A 17,500-nucleotide genomic window follows, 5' to 3' on the forward strand; every position below is an offset into this window, starting at 1 on the left:
TTTGCCACGAAATGGTCTTGTCTGGATGATATATGACCCAGATGAATACTACCCTGCACACGTAAACCCTTCTACTTGCCACCGATTGCATTTAGACGGTAAGCAGGAACAAGTTGCGCCTAGAACAAGATGTTCTGAAACAGGTTGCACCACCTCGTAAAGTGGAGCAAGCTTATTTAGTCCACTTGCAATTAATTGCCCCATGACAAAATTTTATCTGAGTAAATAAAGGAAAAGATATGATGCATCATATTTTCTTGAACAACTTTTGGTAAGGATAGTCTGTAGATGCTTTACACTGAATTTGATTTGAATCGGAGTAGTAGTGTTGGACAAGATGATGAAAGTAGGTTTTTCAGACAGTGTGAAAATGCAAGAAGATTAACTTGTAAAACGTCAAATGTATGATAGAGATTGATAACTATATTGCAGAAGAAATAGAATTTTGAATTTAGGTCAAGTAACTTCTGAGGTGCAGACTAAAATGTAAATGTTTTAGTGCCACCATTTGGCTGTTTCTACCAAGGTTTTGAACAGTCCTTTTTTATGATGTTATAAACCTGTGCATCAATTTTCATGTCAGTTGGACATTCACAGTGGAAATCACAAGCTGCTGAATTTTGATTTTGATCAAGTTATCAAAACAATATTTTGAGAAGAGTCAGAAAATGTCACTGTGAACCAATGTACCAAATTTGAAGTTTTTCAGAATTTTTCCTTTGAAAAAACAAGATAATTTTAGTTAGACCGCATCCTAGTGGTCTATTTGTACAGAACTTAAGGATCATCCCCAGAATGTAGTAAAGACTGAACATGTTTTGTGCAAATCAATGTATTTACGAGCTATGATATCTATTGTACTTCATTTTGATGATTTGATTTGCTCATATCGTCAAACCAGATCGACCTGTAGAAATTTCTTTCACAACTTGATCCCTGACGTCTGAAGAGAATCCTGACTAAGTTTTGAGACGATTGGTCCAGCTGTTTCTGATGAGATGTCAAAAATTGTTTTTTGAGAAAATTAAGAAAAAGGCATGAAATTTGACATTTTTAGAGCAGAAGACCCAGCAAAGCAAAGTTGCAGATGACTTGAGAGATTAAAATGACAAAAGAATTTTCACTTTAGACCAAGTAATTTTTGAGATGGTGAAAATGTAAACATGATTACAGTGCCACTTTTAGGTCAATTTATGTGCCGGAGTAATGGGTGAAATTTCCAACCCAGCTGCTGAATTTGGTGTTTCTAGACCTTAGTTTTTGCTACACAAACACTTTTAGGGGAGGAAGAAGAATTGGAACAAAAACAATAGAAGTCCCACAGTTTCTCTGCTTGGACCCATAAATACGCCGTTCTCAAATTAATCCCTGACTGAAAAGTCCCCTGAAAGCTTAAGATGAATACACCTCTAAAATGTACTTTACCCAAACACAAATATAAGTACCCAAAGCAGAATGTTATGGGGCGGCATGGTGGTGTAAGTGGTTAGCATGGTTGCCTCACAGCAAGAAGGTTCTGGATTTGAGCCCAGCAGCTGGCGGGGGCCTTTCTGTGTGGAGTTTGCATGTTCTCCCCATGTCTGCGTGGGTTTCCTCTGGGTGCTCCGGTTTCCCCCACAGTTCAAAGACGTGGTTAGGTTAATATGGGATGGCCTTGGGCTGAGGTGCCCTTGAGCGAGGCACCTAACTCCCAACTGCTCCCTGGGCGCTGTTAGCATGGCTTCCCACTGCTCTGGGTATGTGTGTATGCTCGTTGCTCGTGTGTGTGTGTTCACTGCTTCAGATGGGTTAAATGCAGAGAGGAATTTCACAAGTGTGTGATGAATAAAGTTGTGCTTTCTTTCTTTCTTTTCTTTCTTTTCTTTCTTTTCTTTCTTTTCTTTCTTTCTTTCTTTCTTTCTTTCTTTCTTTCTTTCTTTCTTTCTTTCTTTCTTTCTTTCTTTCTTTCTTTCTTATTAAAATATAAGTAAAGTGTGTGTAAGTAACAGTTGGCCAACACTGAAGATCTGCATTGCAATATACTTGCAGTTTTTGCAGGAACTGCGCCATCTAGTTTAAGTCTCCATTTGTGTTTTATAAAACCATTCCTAGTTTTTAATCTGTTTTGCAGCATGGATAAGTGAAGCCAACATGTTTTGTTGTTCTGCTCCAGAGTTTGATAGTGGATTATTAAGGTTTGTCTATAATACAAATTAGGCTTAAAGGAAACCAATATTACAAGACACAACACCCTTTATTTTTGTCCAGATTAACGCTGCAGACACCACATTTTCTGACATGTTTAAGTTATCTGATTTGATGAGACAAAACAATAATTGCAGTCTGTCTGTAATTCCCGATACTATTCCAAATGTCCCAATCCTCTATGAAATTAGATTAAAATTTGCATTTGGATGAACATATCCACAGTGCTGTTACCAAAACTATTCACTTATTTCTAGCCATTTTGGAATTTTTGCCGACAGTATTCTCTTAACCTGTACAGTCAATGTGTCAAGTTTTTATAAAAAGTAAAAACAATATTAAAATGCATTTCAACATTCTCATTAATGTAGCACAAAAAAGGGTTAAATACTGGTTTATGAAAACATTAAAGAAAGTCATTACTTTTATTTCATGTCTGATGGATCCCTGTCTGTAAATCTGTGCATGTACACAAACCAAGAGAATGCTCAAGCAAATGGTGGAACTTTTTGTATGTTTTCATAAATGTAAAACGTAAAAATATGTGATAGTAATTAAACTTAAGGTACATTAACTTTTTCTACCATTCTGACCCAGGTCATAGAGACATCAACGGCTAAGTATTGAATTGGGGGTAATCACTCTAAAAGAAAAAATAATGTTCTCATAACCTCTATACCAGACTAAGGAGGAAGTGGCACCCACACTAGAGGCTGTGCAAAACATCCAGAGTGTGTCTCAGGCATTGCAAAAAAGTAAAGAAAACTACAACAGCAAGACTGTGGAGCAGGAACGTATGCGCAAAGAGGGTTCCACTCAAAGAGACCTTGATAAGGTGTGTGTATATGCGCGCGCACACACACACACACACACACACACACACACACACACACACACACACACTCTCTCAAGTGCCATTTCTAAGTAGCTACCATATGGCAGGTTATAAACATTGATAAATGACACTAAGATAAATGCACTTGGATATAGACACATGGCCACACCTCTTCTCCCATGTACAGTTTTAACAGAAAATGAAAATGTGGAAAGTTGCTAATTTTGCCATATAGACCTTGAAAATAATAAGTGTGTGTGTGTGTGTGTGGTTAGGCTGGGCTGAAGGTTAAGAAAGCCAGAGAAGCATACAAATCTTACGTGGAGAAATATGCCAGCACAAAGACTGAATTTGAGCAAAAAATGGCAGAGACAGCACAGGTATTTGTTTGTGTAATGATTGTGGGGGTTTTTTGTGTGTTTTTTTTCCACAGTGATGGGATCAATGTGGTCTTTTGAATTGGGACCATCCAAGTTGATTTGATGTATGAAAATCAGAGACACATGCACTAATATGCATATAACATGTCCTTCTCATCTCGTCCCATCTGGTGTGTGTGTGTGTGTGTGTGTGAAAAAACAGAAGTTTCAGGACATTGAAGAAAGCCATATTCTGCAAATGAAGGAGCTCATCCAGTCATATACTCACTTGATTGAGGAGACGCACAAACAGATTGGAGAGGTGAGTAGGCACACAGATTCAGGCACAGTAATATTGTAGTCTGTTTGATTACTGGTAACTAAAAGTTGCATAATATTCACCAGAGGTCTTCAGACCCTTTCCTATGAGCACCCCCCCCCCCCCCCCCCCCCCCCCCCCATTTAATTTAATTTAATTTAAAATTTTTTTTGGCTATGTTTGGGAACTTGTGCCCTGCCGACACATCAACTTCAAGAACTGGTTGTTCTTTTGCTGTCTAATATGTCCCACCCCTTGACAGATGCCACTGTAACAACATAATGTAATTCACTTCACCTGTCAGTGGTTTTAATGTTATGGCTGATTGGTGTATCTAATTTAATGAAGTAGATAAGTCCCAAAAGATCAACTCTAAGTGCGCATGGGCCTTGAAAGGTTCAAGATGATTTAAACCAGTATATGGTCTTTTGAACCACTTTCAACTCATAAAATGCAGATTTTTACAAAAATGGTAATTTTGTCAATATTAACACCAGCACTGATGTGCGTTATCACAGTTCATCATTTACAGTGGTGCTTGAAAGTTTGTGAACCCTTTAGAATTGTATATATTTCTGCATAAATATGACGTAAAACATCAGATTTTCACACAAGTCCTAAAAGTAGATAAAGAGAACCCAGTTAAATAAATGAGACACAAATATTATACTTGGTCATTTATTTATTGAGGAAAATGATCCAATATTACATGTCTGTGAGTGGCAAAAGTATGTGAACCTTTGCTTTCAGTATCTGGTGTGACCCCCTTGTGCAGCAATAACTGCAACTAAACGTTTCTGGTAACTGTTGTTCAGTCCTGCACACCAGCTTGGAGGAATTTTAGCCCATTCCTCCATACAGAACAACTTGAACTCTGGGATGTTGATGGGTTTCCTCACATCAACTGCTCGCTTCAAGTCCTTCCACAACATTTCGATTGGATTAAGGTCAGGACTTTGACTTGGCCATTCCAAAACATTAACTTTATTCTTCTTTAACCATTCTTTGGTAGAACAACTTGTGTGCTGAGGGTCGTTGTCTTGCTGCATGACCCACCTTATCTTAAGATTCAGTTCATGGACAGATGTCCTGACATTTTCCTTTAGAATTCGTTGATATAATTCAGAATTCATTGTTCCATCAATGATGGCAAGCCATCCTGGCCTAGATGCAGCAAAACAGGCCCAAACCATGATACTACCACCACCATGTTTCACAGATGGGATACAGTTCTTATACTGGAATGCAGTCTTTTTCTTTCTCCAAACATAGCACTTCTCATTTAAAGCAAAAGTTATATTTTGGTCTCATCCATCCAGAAAACATTTGTCCAATTTCTTCTGGCTTGTCCACGTGAACTTTAGCAAACCTCAGACGAGCAGCAATGCTCTTTTTGGAGAGCAGTGGCTTTCTCCTTGCAACCCTGCCATGCACACCATTGTTGTTCAGTGTTCTCCTGATGGTGGACTCATGAAAATTAACATTGGCCAATGTGAGAGAGGCCTTCAGTTGCTTAGAAGTTACCCTGGGGTCCTTTGTGACCTTGCTGACTATTACATGCCTTGCTCTTGGAGTGATCTTTGTTGGTTGACCACTCCTGGGGAGAGTAACAATGGTCTTGAATTTCCTCCATTTGTACACAATCTGTCTGACTGTAGATTGGTGGAGTCCAAACTCTTTAGAGATGGTTTTGTAACCTTTTCCAGCCTGATGAGCATCGACAACGCTTTTTCTGAGGTCCTCAGAAATTTCCTTTGTTCGTGCCATGATACACTTCCACAAACGTGTTGTGAAGATCAGGCTTTGATAGATCCCTGTTCTTTAAATAAAACCCACTCACACCTGATTGTCATCCCACTGATTGAAAACACCTGACTCTAATTTCACCTTCAAATTAACTGCTAATCCTAGATGTTCGCATACTTTTGCCACTCACAGATATGACATATTTTTTTGTCACTCACACATATTGGATCATTTTCCTCAATAAATAAATTACCAAATATAATGTTTTTGTCTCATTTGTTTAACTGGGTCCTCTTTATCTACTTTTAGGTCTTGTGTGAAAATCTGATGATGTTTTAGGTCATTTATGCAGAAGTAGAAGAAAATTCTAAAGGGTTCACAAACTTTCAAGCACTACTGTATTTTACATCTCAAATGTGTGTGCAGTACCTCTTTAAATGGTAGAGATGGTCCCCATTTTGAAACACCCCTAATTATCACATTGTTTCAAAATATATTTTTTGGGGGTATGAACATTTGTTTGGCACTAGGGACAGTAAACAGCTTCATTCATTTCATTCAGCTTTGTCTTTTACAAAATGTTTGTGTTTTTAAGCAGCCATATATCAAACAGTTCCTGTTCAATCCACACTTTTTTTTTTAAAATAAACATCTGGTTGATCAGCAACTGTCCTTACCTGAACAGTGTCCTTAGTTAAGCAGTTTGAGTGTTTGTAGTGACAAATCAGCTGGCAGATGGATTTTGTAACAGGCAGAAAATAATCATACACAAACTGTCAGTTAAGGGTTTCAGTAGGTCAAGGGCCAGTCTCTCTCATGTGTATGTGTACACACACACACACACACACACACACACACACACACACACACACACACATTTCTTCCCAAATCTAATGTGCCATAAAACCCAACCCCACTACTGATTTAAATACTGTAAGAATGACCTTCAGGGCCCAGTCCCACAACACTGATAACTATAAATAAACTTGCAGTTTATGTGGTTGGCAGTCACACCAGACTGATAACAATACCAATAGCCCAGGCCTGGGTTTATCGGCATTGGTGAGATTGCTTCTGGACCGATTTTTCCAGACCTGTACCTGATCCAATAAAACATCTGACCAATCATGTAATTGTTTACATGGGACATTGTCTGAACATGTGCTATTTTTCCTGGGCTTCTTTGTACATCCTTGTTGCATCAGTGGAGGAGAAGCTGATTATAGAAGTGTCAAAGAATCCCATGCTTTATGACAAAAAGTACAAGCTGTACAAACATACAGCCAAAATGGAAGATGTATGGAAGATAGTCAGCAGTAGAGTGGGTATGACTGGTAAGTGTGTGGGGCGAAGTGTGTGTGTATGTCTACGCGCTCTAACATCTGTTTTAAACCATGCCACACACTCTGTTACCCAGCACCAGCTGTAGATCATGTGAAAAAAGAATTTAGAGCATGAAGTGTCATGTCGTGCTGCAAGTTGAGCCATTTTAAAGTGCACAGCCATACACGCTACAAACACTACATACACTTTTGTCACAAATACTATCTGTGGATCGTGTAAAAAAAAAAATTTCCAGCATGATGTCTAATGTCTGATACACTTTCCTATGTGCCTACTGCCAAATATTATATTTTTAAAATAACCTAAATTAGTTGAAACATAAAACTTGTCACCTTACTCACACCTGTGTCGGAGCACTGAGTGCCCACTAACGCATTCATAAAAGAATATTCACATGGTAACGGCATGATGATAACCTTCACTCTTTTGGTTTCGATTGGTTTCACTTTCGTTGAGGGAACACTGACCATAAACAGGATAAAATGCGTCAGCCACAGTTTCATTTATTCGCACTTTCAAAGTAAAACATAGACATGCGTCTTATGTATGTTAAGTGTATAGCTGTGTCTGTCATGGTACTGACTGTCCGAGTGGGTTTTTTACATGCGGGAGTGCCAGGAGTCTGAGATGAGCAGTCATCGATGTGTTGCAGGATTTCATGTACTCAGATTCTCCTTTTTCTTCTTCTTTTGGCTTTGCCTTTTGTGCAAAATGAGCATCAAAAGCAGCTCTTCCTCGCTGTCATGGTCAGCCATTATGTGCTGCTGAGTGCACTGGGTGTGCACACAAACAGCGTACAACTGATTTTCCTGCAAAAACCAACAACCAATAATCGGGATTATAGTTGTGGTGTGACTACTCCAGACTGGAGCTAAATTCCGGTATAGTTATCGGTGTTGTGGGACCGGGCAATAAGTCATGGCCCTTCAGGAGCTCTCAAAAAAGATGTGGCCTAGACAGTATTTGAGGTCAACATCCCTGGTTTAGAGGTTGGCACAGTGGTACAGCAGGGAGTGTTTGCCATCTCCAGGGTCCACATTTTAATCCTGAGCCTGGGATCTGGTTTGTATGGTGTTTCTCATGTTGTTCCAGCATCCAGAATAAGGTAGATGAATGAATGAATGCTATTCATTTTAGTGTCAATTTAGTGTCTAACTATGAGCTCCATTTGTTTCATTGTGAAGGTGCAGAGAGAGTTTGTGAATAACATGGAGAACACATCTGTGGAAAGTCTATTACAGAAACTGGCAGAGAGCAAAGGGACTGGCAGAGAAAGACCAGGTAACACTAAACACGTGTGCGCGCACACACACACATGGGTACAAAGAGCCAAAACCTCCAGAGATTTATGTACTTTTTTTTTAAATCTACATTTTAACGTTCACTTTTTTACCCTTTAATTAGTAGGATTAAGATGCATGTCATTTATCTTGCTGAAAAATCAGTTTATAATCAAGTCTTAATCTCCTGCCAGATTTATAGACTGCATTTTGTGTCTTGTTCTCAGGAATTAATTCTGTGACCTTTTTGCCTCTCGCTATCCTACTCCATGTGTGGGGGATAGTATGCTCATCGCAAAAACATTTTTTGATCCTTTTTTTCCTGTTAACAATGTCCACATCACTATTTGCATGAGCCTAAAAGACTGAAAACTTATTAAATGGTTGATTTTGTCGGAGCGTCAAGATGAGAAAAAGACTGACTTTTGACAGCTATCCTGACCATCTTTTAGTGTTTTTTATTGTGTGCACCCTTGTGTTTACATGCATGATGTTTTGTTTTGTTTTTTAAACTACTGGGCTCAAAAAAGAGCACTTTGGCTGACTTTTTAATCACTCCCTAAAAGGCAAGCACAGATTGCAGCTAATATTGTATAGACACAGTAACAGTTCAGTAGAGTTAAAGGAATACCCTGGAGTGAAATGCTTTTTAGGTCTAGTTTTGCATTATTGGGATTGCATATGTTGAGTTGCTACCGCAATCACATCAATCGGATGTGTTTTGAGAAAATTTGTTTTTTGTGATTTCAACCGGAAAGCGCTAACACAGCAGTGCGCGGGGCATGTCTTTTTGCCGATACAAAACGCTAGTTTTAAAACCATTGCAAAGCTCAAAACAACATGACATTTCTGTGGAAGTGAGTAGAGGGTTCCTACAAACAAAACGAAGTGTTGTTTGTCTGGAAATACACAACATACCACAATTGTGCATTTCCAGCGGGATGGGCTCTGCACTCGGCACTCGACTTTTACGGACTGTCCCATGAAGATGGCGTCTGAGGAAGACTGACTTGAGGTAAGGTCACTGGCTTTGTATTTACTCTTCTACACCCTCTGTCCGTGCGCTTGCAGAGCTAGGGACACTTCGTTTTGTTTGTAGGAACCCTTTACTCACTTCCACAGAACTGTCATGTTGTTTTGAGCTTTGCAATGGTTTTAAAACTAGCGTTTTGTATCGGCAAAAAGACATGCCCTGCACACTGCCGTGTTAGCACTTTCCGGTTGAAATCACAAAAGACAAATTTTCTCAAAATACATCCAATTGATGTGATTGTGGTAGCAACTCAATGTATGCACTCCCAATAATGCAAAAATAGACCTAAAAGCATTTCACTCCTGAGTATTCCTTTAAGAGAATAGGCGAGTCACAAGTGAGCCACTGTTACTGCAGAGCAGAGAACGATTAGCAGAGGAGGACAGCTTCCCTGCATGTTCTCATTGACTGCAGTATATAGTCCAAACTGTCAGTAGCTAGACAGACAAAATCATAGTAAAAGAAAAATGCTGACAATCAATGTTCTAACCATGTCCTACCTTATTAAACCTTCCTTGAATGCATTTATATGTAGGTCTTTATAAAACAATGCCACAAGTATTTTGTTTTATTTGTGACCTCCTCAGAAAACATCCACAGAAAACTACAGGTGGCATGTTTTTTCATCAAGCAATCTGATGATCAGAAAATGTCTCCAGCATTAAACTATACTAAGAAGCATGAATATAAAGCATGGAAAAGTGGAGTGTGCATGTGTAGAAATCCTTTCTTCTCAGTAGATATGACATTTTGTCTGAACACCAGAATGCAAATACATTCAGCATAGTAAGCTTTGATCTGATATTTGAATATGACATGAACTACTACATGAAGAAGAAAGAAGAAACCTTTATTTGTCACATGCACACTTCAAGCACAGTGAAATTCATCCTCTGCATTTAACTCATCTGAAGCAGTGAACACACGCGCACACACACCCAGAGCAGTGGGCAGCCACACTAGAGCACCCGGGGAGCAGTCAGGGGTTAAGTACCTTGCTCAAGGCCGCCCCATGTTAACCTAACTGCTTGTCTTTGAACTGTGGGGGAAACCAGAGCACCCAGAGGAAACCCACACAGACATGGGGAGAACATGCAAACTCCACACAGAAAGGCCCTCGCCGGCCGCTGGGTTCGAACCCAGAACCTTTTTGCTGTGAGGCGACTGTGCTAACCACTACACCACCGTGCCACCCCTTCGTATGAAGCATATGATCTTTCCTCAAACTAGAAATATTCATGGCAGCATAGTTAAAAACTCTGTGTAGGAGTAGCTGTTTATACAACCCCGATTCCAAAAATGTTGGGACAAAGTACAAATTGTAAATAAAAACGGAATGCAATGATGTGGAAGTTTCAAAATTCCATATTTTATTCAGAATAGAACATGGATGACATATCAAATGTTTAAACTGAGAAAATGTATCATTTAAAGAGAAAAATTAGGTGATTTTAAAATTCATGACAACACCACATCTCAAAAAAGTTGGGACAAGGCCATGTTTACCACTGTGAGACATCCCCTTTTCTCTTGACAACAGTCTGTAAACGTCTGGGGACTGAGGAGACAAGTTGCTCAAGTTTAGGGATAGGAATGTTAACCCATTCTTGTCTAATGTAGGATTCTAGTTGCTCAACTGTCCTAGGTCTTTTTTGTCGTATCTTCCATTTTATGATGCGCCAAATGTTTTCTATGGGTGAAAGACCTGGACTGCAGGCTGGCCAGTTCAGTACCCGGACCCTTCTTCTACGCAGCCATGATGCTGTAATTGATGCAGCATGTGGTTTGGCATTGTCATGTTGGAAAATGCAAGGTCTTCCCTGAAAGAGACGTCGTTGGGATGGGAGCATATGTTGCTCTAGAACCTGGATCTACCTTTCAGCATTGATGGTGTCTTTCCAGATGTGTAAGCTGCCCATGCCACACGCACTAATGCAACCCCATACCATCAGAGATGCAGGCTTCTGAACTGAGCGCTGATAACAACTTGGATCGTCCTTCTCCTCTTTAGTCCGAATGACACGGCGTCCCTGATTTCCATAAAGAACTTCAAATTTTGATTCGTCTGACCACAGAACAGTTTTCCACTTTGCCACAGTCCATTTTAAATGAGCCTTGGCCCAGAGAAGACGTCTGCGCCTCTGGATCATGTTTAGATACGGCTTCTTCTTTGAACTATAGAGTTTTAGCTGGCAACGGCGGATGGCATGGTGAATTGTGTTCACAGATAATGTTCTCTGGAAATATTCCTGAGCCCATTTTGTGATTTCCAATACAGAAGCATGCCTGTATGTGATGCAGTGCCGTCTAAGGGCCCGAAGATCACGGGCACCCAGTATGGTTTTCCGGCCTTGACCCTTATGCACAGAGATTCTTCCAGATTCTCTGAATCTTTTGATGATATTATGCACTGTAGATGGTATGTTCAAACTCTTTGCAATTTTACACTGTCGAACTCCTTTCTGATATTGCTCCACTATTTGTCGGTGCAGAATTAGGGGGATTGGTGATCCTCTTCTCATCTTTACTTTTGAGAGCCACTGCCACTCCAAGATGCTCTTTTTATACCCAGTCATGTTAATGACCTATTGCCAGTTGACCTAATGAGTTGCAATTTGGTCCTCCAGCTGTTCCTTTTTTGTGCCTTTAACTTTTCCAGCCTCTTATTGCCCCTGTCCCAACTTTTTTGAGATGTGTTGCTGTCATGAAATTTCAAATGAGCCAATATTTGTCATGAAATTTCAAAATGTCTCACTTTCGACATTTGATATGTTGTCAGTTTTTGAGATTTGTAAATTATTGCATTCCGTTTTTATTTACAATTTGTACTTTGTCCCAACTTTTTTGGAATCGGGGTTGTATATGCAATTGGTCACACACGTGTTTGTATATTGAAGAAGGTGCATGGTCACCAAAAATCATTGCATTCAAGATGTAGTGTGCACTATATTTGCATGTCTGGCACACAGCCAGTTTAGCAGCTCACCCAGGGAGCAGAAGAATGCTGCTCAAGCAGGACAAATTTAGAATTTCCTTGCCAATTTTTTTTCCACCCAACCCATCTCTCTGCACTGATTTCATCAGTGTGTCAGATCACTGTGACAGTGGTATAAGCTATATTATATTAATGAGCCATATTAATAAAATTGAGAAATGTGTCAAGGACAATAGACACTGGATGTTTATTAACTTCCTTCTACTTAAAGGGGAATTGAAGTCATTTTTAAACTTGCTTTATTTCTTAACGTGTTATTACGTGTTGGGTTTTAGTAACCTTATATCATGACTCGTATTGGCAAATAATTGCAATTAAATATTATACTTATCGGCCTATTCGGTTTTTAGCCATGTTGAATGTAGTTCGTTTGGTCCATGGCAGGCCTCGCTTATCCACGTGATCTTCACGAGACTTGTGCGAGATTTTGAAACGTGAACTGTCAGCCAGATGTAAGTGCTGCCATTTTGAAAACTGTTTTCCAAACGAAATATTACACAAAAATGAGTTTAAATGATGATTACTGCCTACTTTTTCAAACTTTCCTGATTGCTATCAAAACAAACAAAACTTCCGGTTTGATCACATCAGCATTCGAAAGAGGGCGCGCGCGTTTTTTGACAACGTTGACAGATGTTGCCCTGTGTCTGAAATCGCTCCCTACTCACTATATAGGGCACTATATAGTGGGGACGCCGTTTTGTAGTGCTGTCCAAAACCTTAGTGAGGATTGTTTACACCCTATATAGCGCACTCAAATTATCCTACAACGCATCACGAAAAGTAGTGTACAACGATGGTCACTCCCCAAAGCAATATATCCCATCATGCATTGTGGTCGCGCTGAAAGAAATCAAATTAAGTCTCAAATTTGATTTAATAAAAGGCAGTGGCAAAGAAGAAAGTATTCAGTCTTGATTTAAAAAGAACTGAAAGATGCAGGTACTTTGTATTTATTAATGTGGGAAATACACTCAGTATAATATGGATTTATCACAAAAATGCATGCATGTGTTTATTATTTTGAAAATCCACCAGCTGACTGACCTGGCACGTTTTAATTGTGCGGGAGTAATGACGTAAATACCAGTGCGACAGGCTAGTGTCCGAAAGAGTTTTTTTTTTATTTTACCAATGAGCTCACTATACAGTCCTCTATATAGTAATTCCCTATATAGGGAGTAGTGAACGAGTGAGTGATTTTGGACACAGGGTTGGTCACTTTGATTTCCACTGTACGTTTTACTTCCGTCCTACGATGTCTTGCACAGGTGTCAACGAATCTCATTTATGGCCATTGCTTTGACATATGGACTGATATATATATTATATAGCATATTTCAAACACTCATATTGCTGCAGCAGTGACAAAATAACCATCAAAAATGCATTCCTATAATAAAATGAGAAATAGAATTTTGATGATTTTTTTTCAGTTCTCCTTTAAAAGTTTTTTTTTTAGAGTCTCTTCAAAGTCTTCTAGTGTATAACCATTAGTTACAGAAGGTGGCTAATGATTATTAGCCATTTTATTATTTTAGAAATAAAAATTTATTTAATTTTAATTCTTTTCATTCCATTCCTGTTATTGAACACTTATTGACACAGCATTTGATGAAAAATATCTTTTGTATTAGGCTACAGATTAATACATAAAAAAACAAAATTGATCAACTTGACTGAAAATGGATTCCTAGTTTCATTACAATGAATAGCATTTTTAATAAAAGATGTATTATGGACTGAAGTCCCCTCAATAATGCAGTATTTTAAAAAGAATAACTTGCAACTAAATACTGTTTGTTTATTGCTTTTTTTTTTAAACAAAGGATTGATTTTAAATGTGAAGTTATTTTGCTTTATTTTTTGCACTTTAGAATTAATTGACTAGCTAGATAGATTTATGCTCAATCATTGTGTTTATTTCTGAGGTTTGTGTTTTATGATTTAAAGTGCACTAGTTCTGAACTGCATGGCCACAACCAAATGCATTCCAAAAGTGCACCACCTGATTTTCTTTTTGCTGTGTATGCTTACAGGGCCCATTGACTTTGAGGAATGCAATGTTTCTCTTACTACGGAAGGTATGTAATATTTATGGATAACAAAGGTTATAAAAGGCGCATTGTGGTTAATTACTTTAATCTCACACTGACAAAAAATTAAATCCATGATTTAGCCATAGCATCTATGATTTTTGATACCTTGCTACAGCAATAGAGGAGACCCTTGAAAACTATGCTTTTCTGTTTTATCAGCCAAAGCTGAAGACATGGCAAACACAAATTCAGTGTGCCCTGTTCAAAAAGCAGTTCATTAAAAGAAAATGACATGGTTGGTTCCTTCTGCTCCATGAAGGTTTACAGTGCCTTGCAAAAGTATTCATCCCCCTGGGTGTTTGTCCTGTTTTGTTGCATTACAAGCTGGAATTAAAATGGATTTTTGGGGGGTTAGCACCATTTGATTTACACAACATGCCTACAACTTTTAAAGGTGCAAATTGTTGTTTTATTGTGACACAAACAATAATTAAGATGAAAAAACAGAAATCTGGAGTGTGCACAGGTATTCACCCCCCAAAAAATCGATACTTTGTAGAGCTACCTTTTCCTGCAATTACAGCTGCAAGTCTCTTGGGGTCTGTCTCTATTAGCTTAGCACATCTAGCCACTGGTATTTTTGCCCATTCCTCAAGGCAAAACTGCTCCAACTTCAAGTTAAATGGGTTACGTTGGTGTACAGCAATCTTCAAGTTATGCCACAGATGCTCAATTGGGTTGAGGTCTGGGTTTTGATTAGGCCATTCCAAGACATTTAAATGTTTCCCTTTAAACCTCTCCATTGTAGCTTTTCCTGTATGTTTCAGGTCATTGCCCTGTTGGGACTGGGAACTTTGTCCCAGTCTCAAACCTCTGGCTGACTCAAACAGGTTTTCCTCCAGAATTGCCCTGCATTTAGTGCCATCCATCCTTTCCTTCAGTCCTGATGAGCTTTCCTGTCCTTGCAGATGAAAAATATCCCCACAGCATGATGCTGCCACCAACATGCTTCACTGTAGGAATGGTGTTCTCAGGGTGTTGGATTTGTGCTGCACATGGCATTTCCTATGATGGTCAAAAAGATCAATTTTAGTCTCATCTGACCAGAGAATCTTCCATGTGTTTGGGGTGTCTGTCACATGCTGTTGGGCAAACTCCAAATGTGTTTTCTTAACCAATGGCTATTTCTGGTCATTCTTCTATAAAGCCCACTCTGTGGAGTGTACAGCTTAAAGTGGTCCTATGGACAGATACTCCCATCTCCTCTGTGGATCTTTGCAGCTCCTTCAGTGTTATCTTTGGTGTCTTTGTTGAATCTCTGATTGTCTTCCTTGCCCGGTCTGAGAGTTTTGGTGGGCGGCCTTCTCTTGTCAGGTTTGTAGTGGTGCCGTATTCTTTCAATTTTGCTATAATGGATTTAATGGTGCTCCCTGGGATATGTGTGGGATATTTTTTATAACCCAACCCTGATTTTTTATAACCCAACTATACTTCTTCACAACTTTGTCTCTGACCTGTTTGGAGTGCTCCTTGGTTTTCATGCCGCTTGCTTAGTAGTGTTGCAGAGTCAGGGTACTTCCAGAACAGGTCAATTTATACAGACATCATGCAATAGATCATGTGACACTTTGATTGCACACAGGTGCATGTGACACTTTGCCACTCACAAACATGTAATATTGGATTATTTTCCTCAATAAATAAATGACTGAGTATAATTTTTTTTGTCTCATTTGTTTCACTGGGTTCTCTTTATCTACTTTTAGGACTTGTGTGAAAATCTGATGTTTTAGTTCATATTTATGCAGAAATCTAGAAAATTCTAAAGGATTCACAAGTTTTCAAGCACCTGTGTGTGTGTGTGTGTGTATGTATGTGTGTGTGTGTGTATGTATATATATATATATATGTATATGTATATATGGAGAATTCACCACGAGTTGGCAGAGGCTAGAGGTGGGCATCGTCACTGGCTGCACAATTTCAGTGATTCTGTTTTCTGCAGCGATGAACCTTCTCGTCAAGTCAGCAGAGAAGTTGCGTCGAGGTGCAGTCCTGGCAAGCGGCATGCAGATGCTGCCTATAAGAGCGTTTATGGACGACCTCACCATCACAGCAAGATCAGTGTCAGAAGGAAGATGGATTTTGGAGGACTTGATTGAGCTCATAAATTGGGCAAGAATGGAGTTCAAACCGGCAAAATCCAGAAGCCTAGTTCTGAAAAAGGGGCGTGTCCAGGAACGATTTCGCTTCAAGATTGGAGAGGACATTATTCCATCTGTCCAAGAAAAACCTGTGAAGTGCTTGGGGAAGTGGTTTAGGTCAGACCTCAATGACAGACAGAGCGTGAAAGAGATGCTTAACCAAGCAGAAACCTGGATGACATCTCTGGAGAAGAGTGGTCTGCCGGGTAATTATAAGGCCTGGGGCTACCAACATGGGGTTCTCCCCAGACTGCTCTGGCCACTCCTGGTTTATGAGGTACCTGTTTCCACAGTGGAGAGGCTGGAGAGGAAGCTGAACACTTACTTGAGGAGATGGTTGGGTGTCCCAAGAAGCTTCTGCTCCATTGGCCTGTACAGCTCAGGCAGCAAGCTACAGCTGCCAATAACATCAGTGGTGGAGGAGTATAAGGTCGCAAAGATACGGCAGGCCATGATGCTACGAGATAGTAGAGATGAGAGAGTGCGGCAGGCGGGCATTGTTGTCAGAACAGGCCGGAAATGGTCAGCCAGTACAGCACTGAAGGAGGTGGAAGATCGACTGCATCATGCTGACATCATTGGGTCAGTAGCCCAGGGAAAGCTTGGGCTGGGTTGCTTCACCAGAACAAGCTGGAACAAAGCCGATCCAAAGGAGCGTCGAGGCTTGGTGCAAAGGGAGCTGCGGAAGGCAGAGGAGGAAAGCCGGCATGTCAAGGCCGTGGCCATGAGCAAACAAGGCAGCTGGACTAAATGGGAGGGAGCGAGGGAGAGAGCTTTATCTTGGCGGGACATCTGGAGCATGGAAGGCCACCGGATTAAGTTCCTGTTGCGTTCCACATATGATGTCCTGCCGACTCCATCGAACCTCTACACCTGGGGAATGGTAGAGAGCCCGAGCTGCAAGCTCTGTGGAAGGACAGCTAACCTAGAGCATGTCCTCTCCTCGTGTCACTCAAGCCTTGCAGACGGGAAGTTCCGATGGCGACATGACCAGATCCTCGCACAGTTGGTCGATGGTGTTGAGCAGGCGAGGAAAAAGGCAAGACAGCTTTCCAGGGGGCCTCGCTTCATCCATTTTGTCAGAGCGGGAGAAAGCTCTGTAGCAGGAGGGAGGAGCAAAGGGGTCCTTGCCACAGCAAGCGACTGGGAGATGCGGGCTGAC

At 40.1% G+C, this 17,500-nt stretch overlaps 1 protein-coding gene across 6 annotated transcripts in view; it reads left to right on the plus strand.

Annotated features, from left to right (window-relative positions):
* Window positions 1–17,500, plus strand: part of fcho2 (FCH and mu domain containing endocytic adaptor 2) — a 369,466-nt gene that overhangs the window by 241,219 nt on the left and 110,747 nt on the right. For all 6 annotated transcript variants that reach the window (XM_060913479.1, XM_060913478.1, XM_060913480.1 and 3 more), the window contains 5 exons: window positions 2,867–3,019; window positions 3,295–3,399; window positions 3,602–3,700; window positions 7,972–8,068; window positions 14,135–14,179. In XM_060913479.1, coding sequence (XP_060769462.1) covers window positions 2,867–3,019; window positions 3,295–3,399; window positions 3,602–3,700; window positions 7,972–8,068; window positions 14,135–14,179 — 499 coding nt within the window. The remainder of the gene's footprint in view (window positions 1–2,866; window positions 3,020–3,294; window positions 3,400–3,601; window positions 3,701–7,971; window positions 8,069–14,134; window positions 14,180–17,500) is intronic.

This window comes from Neoarius graeffei, chromosome 28 (genome assembly GCF_027579695.1).
Source record: "Neoarius graeffei isolate fNeoGra1 chromosome 28, fNeoGra1.pri, whole genome shotgun sequence".
NCBI classification, from domain to species: domain Eukaryota; kingdom Metazoa; phylum Chordata; class Actinopteri; order Siluriformes; family Ariidae; genus Neoarius; species Neoarius graeffei.